Source organism: Stenella coeruleoalba (assembly GCF_951394435.1).
Source record: "Stenella coeruleoalba genome assembly, chromosome: 18".
In the NCBI taxonomy this organism is placed as follows: domain Eukaryota; kingdom Metazoa; phylum Chordata; class Mammalia; order Artiodactyla; family Delphinidae; genus Stenella; species Stenella coeruleoalba.
In genome coordinates this window covers 962,879-975,545 of record NC_137164.1, presented here as the reverse complement: position 1 = coordinate 975,545, position 12,667 = coordinate 962,879, and the positions used below count along the sequence as shown (strand labels likewise).

At 43.0% G+C, this 12,667-nt stretch overlaps 1 protein-coding gene across 1 annotated transcript in view; it reads right to left on the bottom strand.

Moving 5' to 3' along the window:
- Positions 1-10,463, bottom strand: part of IFT88 (intraflagellar transport 88) — a 76,036-nt gene extending 65,573 nt beyond the window's left edge. The window contains exons 1-3 of the mRNA XM_079902562.1: positions 10,339-10,463; positions 4,245-4,340; positions 744-806 (exon numbers count right to left, since the gene is read on the bottom strand). Coding sequence (XP_079758688.1) covers positions 744-806; positions 4,245-4,334 — 153 coding nt within the window. The 5' untranslated portion in view covers positions 4,335-4,340; positions 10,339-10,463. The remainder of the gene's footprint in view (positions 1-743; positions 807-4,244; positions 4,341-10,338) is intronic.
- Between the last annotated feature and the right edge of the window lie 2,204 nt (positions 10,464-12,667).

The following is a 12,667-nucleotide window of genomic DNA, read 5'->3' as shown; positions in this document are numbered from 1 at the left end:
CACTAATTATCAGAGAAATGCAAATCAAAACCACAATGAGAATCACCTCATACCCATTAAAATTGCTACTATCAAAAGAATAGAAAATAACAAGTGTTAGTGAAGCTGTAGAGAAACTGGAACCCTTGTGCACTGTTGGTGGGATTGTAAAATGGCGTAACCACTATGGAAAACAGTATGGAGGTTCCCCCAACAATTAAACATAGAACTACCATATGATCCAGCAATCCCACTTTTGGGTATATATCCAAAGAATTGAAAACAGGGTCTCAAGATATTTGCACACTCATGTTCGTAGCAGCACTATTCACAACAGCCAAGAGGTGGAAGCAACCCAAGTGTCCATGGAACAAAATGTGGTCCATCCATACAATGGAATGTTATTCAGCCTTAAAAAGGGAGGAGATCCCGACACAGGCTATACCGTGGATGAACCTTGAGGACATTATGCTACATGAAATAAGCCAGTCACAAAAGGACAAAAACCGTCTGATTCCACTTATATGTAGTACCCAGAATAGTCAAATTCATAAAGACAGTAGAAGGGTGGGGACCAGGGGCTGGCGGAGGGAGATGGGGGTTGTTGTTTAATGGGGACAGAGTTTCAGTTTGGGAGGACAGAAAGTTCCAGGGATCTGTTTCACAACAATGGGAATTAATTTAACACTACCAATGTGTACATTTAAGAACAGTTAAGATGGCATAGGATGTGTTTTTCACCACAATAAAAAAAATTCACTTACTGGAGGTCTTCTGCCGTGACTAGTTTTCACAGCTTGCTGAAAAGCTGTGTCATTCTCCAATTCCTAAAACGAAAAGGCAAATTTCACATCCAACATGAAGTGACAATTTTTTAAATGTTTAACCTCGACTGCTTGGTGTTCATGATCCTCTATAATCCACCGTCCTCCATCTGCTGACATCCAGGTAGGGCTCAAGGACTCCCGTCCTCAAATCCCCCTCACACTGTACAAAATGCCAAAGTCCCTTCCCCCCTCGGGGAGAGGAGTAATGACAATGTCAGTCAAGTTTAAGGCCATTTCACTGGCTACTGTTCAAATGGGTGCTATCAACACACGTGGTTAAAAGATCAAGTCTGCAAGGATATGGCCTTTCTACTGTTTCTCTTTTCCAAGCAGCTGGAGCAGTAGGAACAGAGAATCACCCCCATCCTTTTTCCCTCTCTCCCTCCCCTCTCTTCTTCCATATTCTGGACCATGGCTAGGAGCCTTCCCTGAGAAAACCTTAGGACAGAAAAGGCTGTATTCTCTCCCAGAAATGGGGCAAACACTTGCTCTGGTTTCATCTCTGCTTGCCCAAGTGAAAATGGCTTTTCATCTCACGGGAGAGGTAAAGTCTGAGATTCAGACTAGAGCCAGCCTAGGCTCCAGCGGGTCCAACCTGTGATGCCACTTGGAACCAAAGCCTCCGTTGAAATAAAACGTTACTATGCTTTGCTGATTCCTGACCTATGCTTACATTCTCCCTGAGGAATCTGAGGAAAGTAACATTAGTCAAGTGCAAGATACCAGTGTTTCCGAGTTTCCTGGACAAAATGCCATTGTAGCCTCTCTCAAAAGCACCAAGCCTCGCCAGCTGCCAGTCTAAGCAGCCTTTGTCCCCCGTCTCTTCAGCAGCACAGGTTCGGCTCTAGCCCTCCAGACATGTGTGCTCAGTTCTCACACTCACCTCTGATTTACTGCAATCTACTTCCCACAGAAACATACTTGCTGATTATTAAAAAACAAACACAAACAATACACAAAAAATGGAGTCGATATCAATTAGCTTTTTAAAACCTTGGAGACAATTAAAGTAAAACGTTTGTATAACCAAAACGCTAATACAATGTACTTTAAATGTGATTATGTACAAGGATTCTTCTTTACTTTTACTTCAAATAATCTTCATAATCTTCCATATCAACTACATAAAATGAAGTAAGTACACAAGTCTCAGCCATAGAAACCAGGCAACTTTCACACGAAGCACAAAGCCACGGGCTGCCTTTGAAATAATTATACTACCTTGGCACATCTTTTAGGAAAAGCCTTCCAATATTGCTCAATTATTAGTAAAATTTGATTAATCAGCTCAGTGAAGTCTCAATGACAAACTAAAAACTGTCAACAAATTCTCCATTACAAATACCAAATCAACACAATTTTTGTCATTTTTTTCCTTTGTTCATGATTTGATTAACAATTTGCATAATCTATGAACACCTTAGCAACTGTTTCAAGTAATTCAGCTATATATTAATTTATACCAATTAATTAAAATAAAAGAAAACCACGGGTAAACCAAATTTTTTATTTTACTGTGTGATTTATTTTTGTGTATGATATTCTGAATATTTGCTTCAAGTTAAATAATGAAGCCACACTGTGATGACCTGAAGAGTTAGGAAGTTTCTCTGATGTTTTTAAGAATGATTATGATGATATATTAATTCCACTTGTGGGACTCTCCCCAAGGAAATGTTTGATCACAATAGAGAAAATTATTTATGCATAAAATTGCTCATTGTGCTATTGTTATTAATAGGGGCAGAAAACTATAAATAATTATCCTATAGTCAGAAAATAATCAACTGTATATAGTCGGTATTATGCAGCCATTAAAATTATATTTAAATTTTTAGGACCATGAAACTTTGTTTATGATGTAGCCAAATGTAAATAAGCAAACAGAAAAGTAAACATTAGTTCAATTCCAAACATGCTAAAAGAAAATTGTATGTGTATGCATGAACGAAAGACAAAGCAACAAAATGTTAACCGTACTCATTTCTGACTGCTGGGTAAATTATGGGTAATTTTGTTTTTCAACAATGAGCACATATTTTTTTTTTTATACATATAACTTTTACGACTGGGAGAAAGGGGGCAATTCAATGGTTTTCATAATTTATACTAGCTTAGGAAAATGCCCATGCTTTAATACAAATTTTTAAAAACTAGTCTATGTAATCATATCCGTATAAGTGTTTGTATACAGGGACGGAAGAACCGGAATATATTAAAAGACAAGGGAATACAGCAAAGCATCGGGTGATATATCTAATACAGGTGATCTTCAGGTAATAGTATTCATGTCATTTTATTTTTTTCTCCAATCTTATGTATTTTTCAAATTTTCTATGATGAACAGTATCTCCTAGATTTTTTTTTTCTCCTAGATTTTTATTTCATATAGAGTAAGTGAATGATTTCTATTTTCTTTTCTTGCTTTCTCTCTAGGTCTCCAATTCACAGGCAAACTTTTTTCTCCAGAGGAAAAAACAATTCAAAAATGACTGAAAGCCATATGAAAAACTCTAGAATGAGATTTCCTAAATTAGTTTAAAGTCCTCTAAATGCTAATATTTGATTCTTAAATACTAGCAAGTAAATTAACGCCCACATCCTTCATCCTTACTTTTTTTTCACACGCTAATTAAAGATAACTTTATAAAGAGTTTTCTTTGGTTTTTGTCTTTTACAATTTGGAAACTATAACTCTCACAATAATGTAAACAGATTTAAAATATTCAAGTATTTGTCTTAGCAACAATTTCATCCTGTAATTACTATACTACTAAATATTAAGCAGATATAGGTTTGTTGACATAAGCGAATATTCATAAAAGGGAAAAGGTTACGAAACAGTACACACAGTATGATACCATTTTATCCAAAAACATACAGATACAGTATACATATACACATACATATGTGCATAGGGAAACATTTAGCATTAAGCACTGTAAGTTAGTTAATGTTTATCTCTGGGTGGTTTATTTCTGGGTGGTTTCATAGACAGTTTCTATGATTTTAATTTTTCTTTATATTTATTTCTATTCTCTAATTTTTCTATAAAATACTTGTATAATTTAATTCAAAGAAGAAAAATAACTACATGACATTTCAAATTTAGAGCATTAAAAAAAACTGATTTTAGGTACTTCAAGTGATCTAAATCTTGTAACTTACATATTCAGATAATTAGTACAGAAGAATACAAGTATATAATTGATCCTAATTCTTTCCCATAGACTTTTTCACATCTTTATGCTGCAATTATTACTATTGGTAGAAAGTACAGTCTTCAGTAAATAGCACTTTTCTAGGCTTTTAATCAACTTACTTAATCTAAAGCATGATAAAGCAGAACCCTCAAATCCAAAATTTCCATGAACCAGCTGGTTAGCAAAGACCAATGTAAAAAAAAAAAAGAAAAAAAAAGCAAATTTTTTTTTTTACCTCGGTATCATAGGTTGGATTGTAGTCATTATAACCAGAATAAAGATCATCTTCATCTGTCTCTGGGGCCAGGTGTACATTTTCCATCATTTGTACCTATGAAAAATCACTGCTGTAAATGTATTCTTCGAATAAGAAATAATTGTTAATTGAAATAAAGTGTACCTATTTAACAACCTTTCTGGTCAAATTTATCTCTACATGTGTTTATGGCTTAAACTTTTTTTCATTTCAAATTCTTAAAACTAGATATCAAAACAGACACAAAGGTCAATGGAACAGAACAGAGAGACCCCAAAAAACCCATACATATATGGTCAACTGATTTATGACGAAGGAGCCAAGAATATACAATGAGGAACGGACAGTCTCTTCAATAAATGGTGCTGGGAAAACTGGACGGCCACATGCAAAAAACAAATCTGGGCCCCTACCTTACACCGTAAACAAAAATCAACTCAAAATGGATTAAGGACCTGAAACAATAAAACTCCTAGAAGTAAACATAGACAGTAAGTGCCTCGACATCGATATCTTTTTTGGATCTAACACCAAAAGCAATGGCAACAAAACTAAAAATAGATAAGTGGGACTATATCAAATTTAAAAGTTTCTGCACAGCAAATGAAACCATCAACAAAATGAAAAGGCAACCTACTGAATATCTGCAAATCATATATCTGATGAGGGGTTAATATCCAAAATATATAAAGAACTAATGCAACTCAACAACAACAATAAAAACTCGATTACAAAATGGACAGAGGGGACCTCCCTGGTGGCGCAGTGGTTAAGAATCCACCTGCCAATGCAAGGGACACGGGTTCGATCCCTGGTCCAGGAAGATCTCACATGCCTCAGAGCAACTAAGCTCATGTGCCACAATTACTGAGCCTGCTCTCTAGAGACCACGAGCCACAACTACTGAAGCCCGCACGCCTAGAGCCCGTGCTCTGCAACAAGAGAAGTCACCGCAATGAGTAGACATTTTTCCAAATAAGACATACAGATGGCCAATATGTACATGAAAAGATTCTCAACATCACCTATCATCAGGGAAATGAAATCAAAAGAGATTTCAGCTCACACGAGTTAGAATGGTTATTATAAAAAAGATTGGGATTTCCCTGGTGGTGCAGTGGTTAAGAATCCGCCTGCCAATGCAAGGGACACGGGTTCAATCCCTAGTCCAGGAAGATCCCACGTGCCCCAGAGCAACTAAGCCGTGCGCCACAACTACTGAGCCTGCGCTCTAGAGCCCACGAGCCACAACTACTGAAGCCCGTGTGCCTATAGCCCGTGCACTGCAATGAAGAGTAGCCGCTGCTCTCCGCAACTAGACAAAGCCCAGGCGTGGCAACGAAGACCCAACACAGCCAAAAATAAATAAATAAATTTTAAAAAGAAAAAGAAGACCCAACACAGCCTAAATAAATAAATAAGACTAGAGATGGTCATTCCTTGGCAGTCCAGTGGTTAGGACTCCATGCTCTCACTGCAGAGGGCCCAGGTTTGATTCCCTGGTCAGGGAATTAAGATGACATGAGCCGTGTGTTGCAGCCAGAAAAATAAAGACTAGAGATAAGCACTGGTGAGGATGTTGAGAAAACGGAACCCTCATGTACTGTTGGTGGGAATGTAAGCTGGTGTAGCCACTGTGGAAAACAGTATGCAGGTTCCTAAAAAATTAAAAATAAAGTTACTGTATGATCCAGCAATTCCACTTCCGGGTATTTATCTGAAGAAAATGAAAACACTAAGTCAAAAAGGTATTTGCACCACTACGTTCATTGCATCATTACTGACAATAGGCGAGATATAGAAACAGGGCTTCCCTGGTAGCACAGTGGTTAAGGATCCGCCTGCCAATGCAGGGGACCCGGGTTCGATCCCTGGTCCGGGAAGATCCCACATGCCTCAGAGCAACTAAGCTCGTGCGCCACAACTACTGAGCCTGTGCTCTAGAGCCCACGAGCCACAACTACTGAGCCCACGAGCCACAACTACTGAAGCCCACGCACCTAGAGCCTGTGCTCCGCAACAAGAGAAGCCACCGCAATGAGAAGCCCGCACACCGCAAGGAAGAGTAGCCCCCGCTCACCGCAACTAGAGAAACCCCACGTGCAGCAAGGAAGACCCAACGCAGCCAAAAATAAATTAATTTTTAAAAAAACGAAACAAAAAAAACTAGGTGTCAAAACATTCATTCATTGCACTTGTTTCACATTTATTCCACACCCACTACATTAAAAGGACAGTGATAGACACAGCTGATTGTACTGATTTTCAAGGAGCTCAGTATCAAGTGAAGAAAGGTATATAACAGTCAATTATAATGCAAGGCAGAAATCACTGAACACCTACCACAGGGCTAAATTAAAGAGACCAATAACACAAAACGTCAGCAAGCATATGGAGCAATGGGAATACTCATATGTTGTTTAGTGGCAGTGTAAAATGGTACAATTTGAGGAAACAATCTGGCAGTCTCATAAAATTAACATATATCTCTTATGACCCAGCAATTCCACTCCAAAGTATTTATCCAAGAGAAATGAAAATATATGTCTATAAAAAGATTTAAGTGTATTTACATGAGCTTTATTCACAATATCCAAAAATTGGCAACAGACCATACCCATCAATAGAATGGATAAGCAAAAGGTGGCATATTTAATGCAATGAAGTACTACTCAGCAATAAAAACCAGTGCACTGATGACATTTATAACAATACATAAAAATCTCAGTTATGCTGAGTGAAAGAAGCCTCACACATAACAGTACCTAATGTATGTTTCAAGTCCTAGAACAGGCAAAACTATGGCAGAAAACAATCAGAACACTAGTTGCTTCTTAGAGGTGGGGGGTCGGGACTGAATGGAAAAGGGCATGACAGAATTTTCTGAAGTGATAAATGTTCTATATCTTGACAGGTGATTTGATTACACAGACGTATGCATTTGCGAAAACTCAGTAAATGCATATTTAAGATTTCTTTTTACTGTTTGTAAATTTTTTCTTGAATGAAAAGACTATAAACAAATATTGAACTATAATTAATATACATACTCAACTATTTAAAGGCAAACTTAGTATCTGTAATTTAGTTTGAAATGTGTAAAAATAAGATGGATAAAAGGATCAATGTGATAAAGCAAGTACAGAAAAATGTTAATGGTAGAATCTATGTAGCAGGTATGATGTTCACTGAAAAATTCTTTAAAATTTGCTGTAGATTTGCAGAGTAAATTTTCATAATAAAATGTGAAAAAAGTACAAAACAAGATGAAACAGATATCAAAGCAAAGTAAAACAGAAGCATGGGAGAAACGTAATTATTGTGCATGTCTACTGTAAATGTGGTAATTATCAGAGAACTGGGGACGAATTCCCAGAAGACCACTCATTCAAATTGAGTCAATATTTTTGGCAATTTGGGAAGGGGGCTGTCCAGTTACCCAAGAAATGTAGTACTGAATTACTTTGTGTATCTCAAAATACATATTATCTTTAAAGCCTGTACAATATTAAGTGCGTCAGTAAATTCCTACAAAAATTTCAGCTTAATCTTATTGCTCAGTAAAATGCCAGATATATGTGGCCACTCATAAAATTTTAACATTACTTTAATAATAAAATTATTAATCTTTTGATATAATTCACATACCATAAAATTTACCCTTTAAGTACCGTTCAGTGATTTTTAGTATATTCACAAGGTTGTGCAGCCATCACCACTATCCAATTCCAGAACATTTCATCACCCCATGGAGAACCCTGGGGCCCTTTAGCAGTCACTCTCCATTTCTCCCTCCTCCTGTCTCAGAGGATTTGCGGATTCTGGACATTCCATAAAAAAGGAATCACCCAATATGTGGTATTTTGTGTCTGGCTTCTTTCACTTAGCATTTTTTCAAGGGTCATCGATGGTATAGCATGTATCAGTACTTTATTCCTTTTTATCGCTGAATAATATTCCATCATAAGGATATACAACATTTCGTCTGTTAATGGACATTTGGATTGTTTCCACTTTTGACCATTATGAATAGCTACTGCAGGACTTCCCGGGTGGTCCAGTGGTCAAGAATCCACCTTCCAATGCAGGGGACCTGGGTTCAATCCCTGGTGAGGGAACTAATATCCCTTTTGCCGCAGGGCAACTAAGCTTGTGTGCTGCAACTACGAAGCACACAAGCCACAACTAGAGATCCCACGCACCACAACGAAGATCCTGCACGCCGCAACTAAAGATGCTGCATGCCACAACTAAGACCCGATGCAGCCAAAAAATAAAAGTAAATAAATATTTTTTTAAAAAACTACTGCACTGGGGCTTCCCTGGTGGCGCAGTGGTTGAGGGTCCACCTGCTGATGCGGGGGACACGGGTTCGTGCCCCGGTCCGGGAGGATCCCACATGCCGCGGAGCGGCTGGGCCCGTGAGCCATGGCCGCTGAGCCTGCGCGTCTGGAGCCTGTGCTCCGCAACGGGAGAGGCCACAACAGTGAGAGGCCCGCGTAACGCAAAAAAAAAAACCAAAAAAAAAAAAAAACAAAAACTACTGCACTATGGGGAATTCTCTGCCGGTCCAGTGGTTAGGACTCAGTGCTTGGCAGAGCCAAAAAAGAAGAATCCCTTATATGTTCCTGATACTAGACCTTATCAGATAAATGACTAGAAACTATTTTCTCCCATTCTGTGCACTCTTTCCCCCTCTTGACAGTGTCCTTGGAAGCACAAAAGCTTTTAAATTTGATGATGCACACATATCTTTTGTTTGCGCTTTGGGTGTTACAGCTAAAAAACCACTGCCTAATCCAAGGTCAAGAAGATTTACACCTGTTTTCTTCTAAGAGTTTTATGGCTTTAGCTCTTAGATTTAGGTCTTTTGAGTTAATTTCTCATTACTTTTTGGAGATGAAAATTCACTATGAGAGCAAATGTCAATCATATAGAAATGTTCATTCCAAAATAGCCCCCCAAAATATTGTCAGTGGTAGAAGACATACAAAATATTTTAACTTAAAAGCTTTAGGTCAGGTAATGGGACACCAGTGGTTCTCAAAGGTCAGTGTGTGTCAGAAACCCAAGGGCTGGGACTTCCCTGGCGGTCCAGTGGTTGGGACTCCACGCTTCCACTGCAGGGGACCTGGGTTCGATCCCTGGTCCAGGAAGTAGGATCCCACGTGCCATGCCGCGCGGCCAAAATAACAACAAACAAATCTATGCTAAACTGATAGGCAAAGTAATTTTGAAAAAACGAAAGAAACCCAAGGGCTTGTTAAAATCAGACTGCCACTCCCCCATACCGGTTTCTGATTCATCAAGTCTCAGGTGGGAGTCGCCAGCATCCCCCTCCACCCCTTGGAATGTGGATTTCTAACAAGTTCCCAAGCGTTGCTCCTGCTGCTGCTCCGGGGACCACACTGTGAGGACCACTGTGTTCAACAGAAACCACCTAATTACAAGTCCCATTTAAGTCAATTTAGCTTACACATCTCTCAGAACAACAAGCAACTTTTACAACTGGAGATCCTTTCTTCTGGGCTGTCCCCAGACCAAAACAGTTCAGATCTGAGAGAGACTCGGGGTGACCGACGCGGAGGGTAGGGTGCGGTGGGGAAAGGTGAAGCACTCAGGGAACAGCTAAGGCGGCGAAGGTCCGCCACAGCCCGGGTTTCCCGGGTTCTGCTGCCAAGGCAGCTCCCGGGCTCGCGCCGTCTGGACTGAGCGCGGGAAGCGCCCCCCACCCCGCCTCCCCGGGGCCCCGCCCCCGTCCCCACCGGCGGCCTCTCGCCCCCCGGGGGCCGCACCGGACAGCCCGGCCGCCCACTGGAGCGGACTGACTCCGGCCCGGGAATGCCCACCTCCGCGAGACGGGGCCCGAGCTCGTGCCTCCCTCACCCGCCGAGCCTTCCCGGGAATTTCTGCGCTTCCCGTCACGAACGCTGGGTCAGGGGCTCAAGGGCCGCGCGCGGGCTGCGGGCGGGGGCGCACGGGCCGGCGGCGGGGGAGGGGCAGAGCCCCCGCGACCCCCCACGGCCCCCCCGGAGGGCGGCGGGCACCCGCGCCGCCCGGGGCCCTCTCCTACCTCGCGGCGAGGGGAGCAGGGAGACCGCGAGGGCTGCGGGGTTGGCGCGGCCTTTCCGGAACTCGGCGGAGAGCTGCGCAGCCGTGGCGTTGCCACGCGCGGATCTAAGGAAGCCGCTCCCACAGTGCTCCGCGAGGGGGCGGGGCGATACAGGTGGGCGGGGCCGAGCCTGGAGGGCGGGGAGGGGCCTGAGCGGAGAGGGGCGGGGCCGGCTCCGGCTAGGGAGCTGGAGCCGAGGGGCCCCGCGGAGGCGGTCTTGGCGGGCGGTGAGTGGGACAGGAACTTGGGGGAAGCCCACGTCTCCTAGATCCTGATGAAATCATCCGGAAGGCAGATCACCGGCGGGTGGTGCTGGTTGCTGTGAATAGCTCCGGTGGCCGCCGCACTAGCTGTGAGCCCTGGAAGCGCGTCCGGGCAGGCAGCTGGCTGTCTGGACCCCTCCCGCGGTTCCCCCCGGTCCTGGCTAGAGCCCAGGCCGCCCGCGCGGCCCCGCGCACCTCGTGGTCCTGTCCTGTCCTGTGCTCCTGCCCTGGACACGTCGAGGGCGGCCCGAGACGCGCCAAAGCCGGCACCCAGCCTGAGTGACGCTAAGCAAGAGAACGAGGAATGAAGTTAATAACCGGTTCACATCTTTAAAGTTTGTCTTAAATTTTCAAGATAAATTGGCGGGGAGGCGTCTAAAGACACCAGTGTAATTAGTGAGTTTTGGAAGACTGAGATGTTGTCTCCCTCCAGTGCAAAGGGCGAGTTATGCTCTCTGGCATATTAGGGATGATGTCTGAGCATCGTGCTGGCCTGCAGTTCATCATAAAAAACTGAGGTTTCCAAAGTTTAGGGCCCCTCAGCTGTGACACAAACTCACTGTGCGTGCAGCAGCCGCCTGCGCTACCCCTGTGGGACTGGGGAGGTGTGTGGGCAGAGGGAGTGTGAAGCTCAGGCTGCTTGCTGGGCTGTGACAATAAGGTCCTCTGTCTCTGACCAGGTGTTTCTGCCAGCTGTCAGGACACCCTGTTAGCTTGTCAGCTTGGAGACCTGGTCAAGTCTTAACACGGCTCTTGAGAGTATCTAGCCACCCAGCCTGGCTCAAAGTAGCTGTTCACTACATGTTTTGTGAGTTAATTCCTGAACACTGTAGAGCCCTTCAAATCACTGCACTTCGGTATATGGAAACCATTTTCATTATCTGTTTAGATCTCCAGGCTGTAAATTTGCAGCTCCCTCGATTGTTAAAAAATATATTTATTTATTTATTTATTTTGGCTGTTAGCTGGAGCATGCAGGATCTTCTTTATTTATTTATTTTTGGCTGCGTTGGGTCTTTGTTGCTGTGCGCAGGCTTTCTCTAGTTGCGGTGAGCGGGGGCTACTCTTTGTTGGGGTGCACAGGCTTCTCATTGCAGTGACTTCTCTTGTTGCAGAGCACGGGCTCTAGGCGCGTGGGCTTCAGTAGTTGTGGCACGCGGGCTTAATAGTCATGGCACGCAGGCTCTAGAGCTCAGGCTCAGTAGTTGTGGCGCACGGGCTTAGTTGCTCCGCGGCGTGTGGGATCTTCCCGGACCAGGGCTCAAACCCGTGTCTCCTGCATTGGCAGGCGGATTCTTAACCACTGTGCCACCAGGGAAGCCCCCTTCATTTTAAATGTTGTAATGAAGCTACTATTTTTTTAATATATTTATTTATTTACTTGGCTCCATCGGGTCATAGTTGTGGCGTGCGGGATCTTCCTTGCCGCATGCGGGATCTTTAGTTGTGGCAAGGCACACTCCTAATGCAGGGGGGCCCGGGGTTCGAGCCTTGGTCGGGGAACTAGATCCCACACGCCACAAGTAAGAGCTCATATGCCACAACTAAAGATCCTACGTGCTGTAACTGAAGCTACTATTTATTAAGCACATGCCTACATCGGCAGACAAAATGTTAAGGTCACATAGCTCATATTACTAAAATACAAGCTCCAGAGAGAACAGAGATTCTTGTTTCCATCACTTCCAACCTGGAGGGCTAGGCAGCAGACAATCACTGCATTTTGTGGTGTTTTTCTGGGCAGAAGAGGTGAAAGGTTTTCACAGTGCCTAATAAATTACTTATTAGATAAACCAAGTGTTGCCAAGCTGGGGTGGGAATCCAGTGGTGGTAACACCTATGGTGTACTTGAGTAAACTTTTACGAATAAACAGTAACTATAAAACTATGTTATGGGACTTCTCTTGTGGCGCAGTGTTTGAGAGTTTGCCTGCCGATGCAGGGGACACGGGTTCGTGCCCTGGTCCGGGAAGATCCCACATGCCGCGGAGCAGCTGGGCCCGTGAGCCATGGCCGCTGAGCCTGCG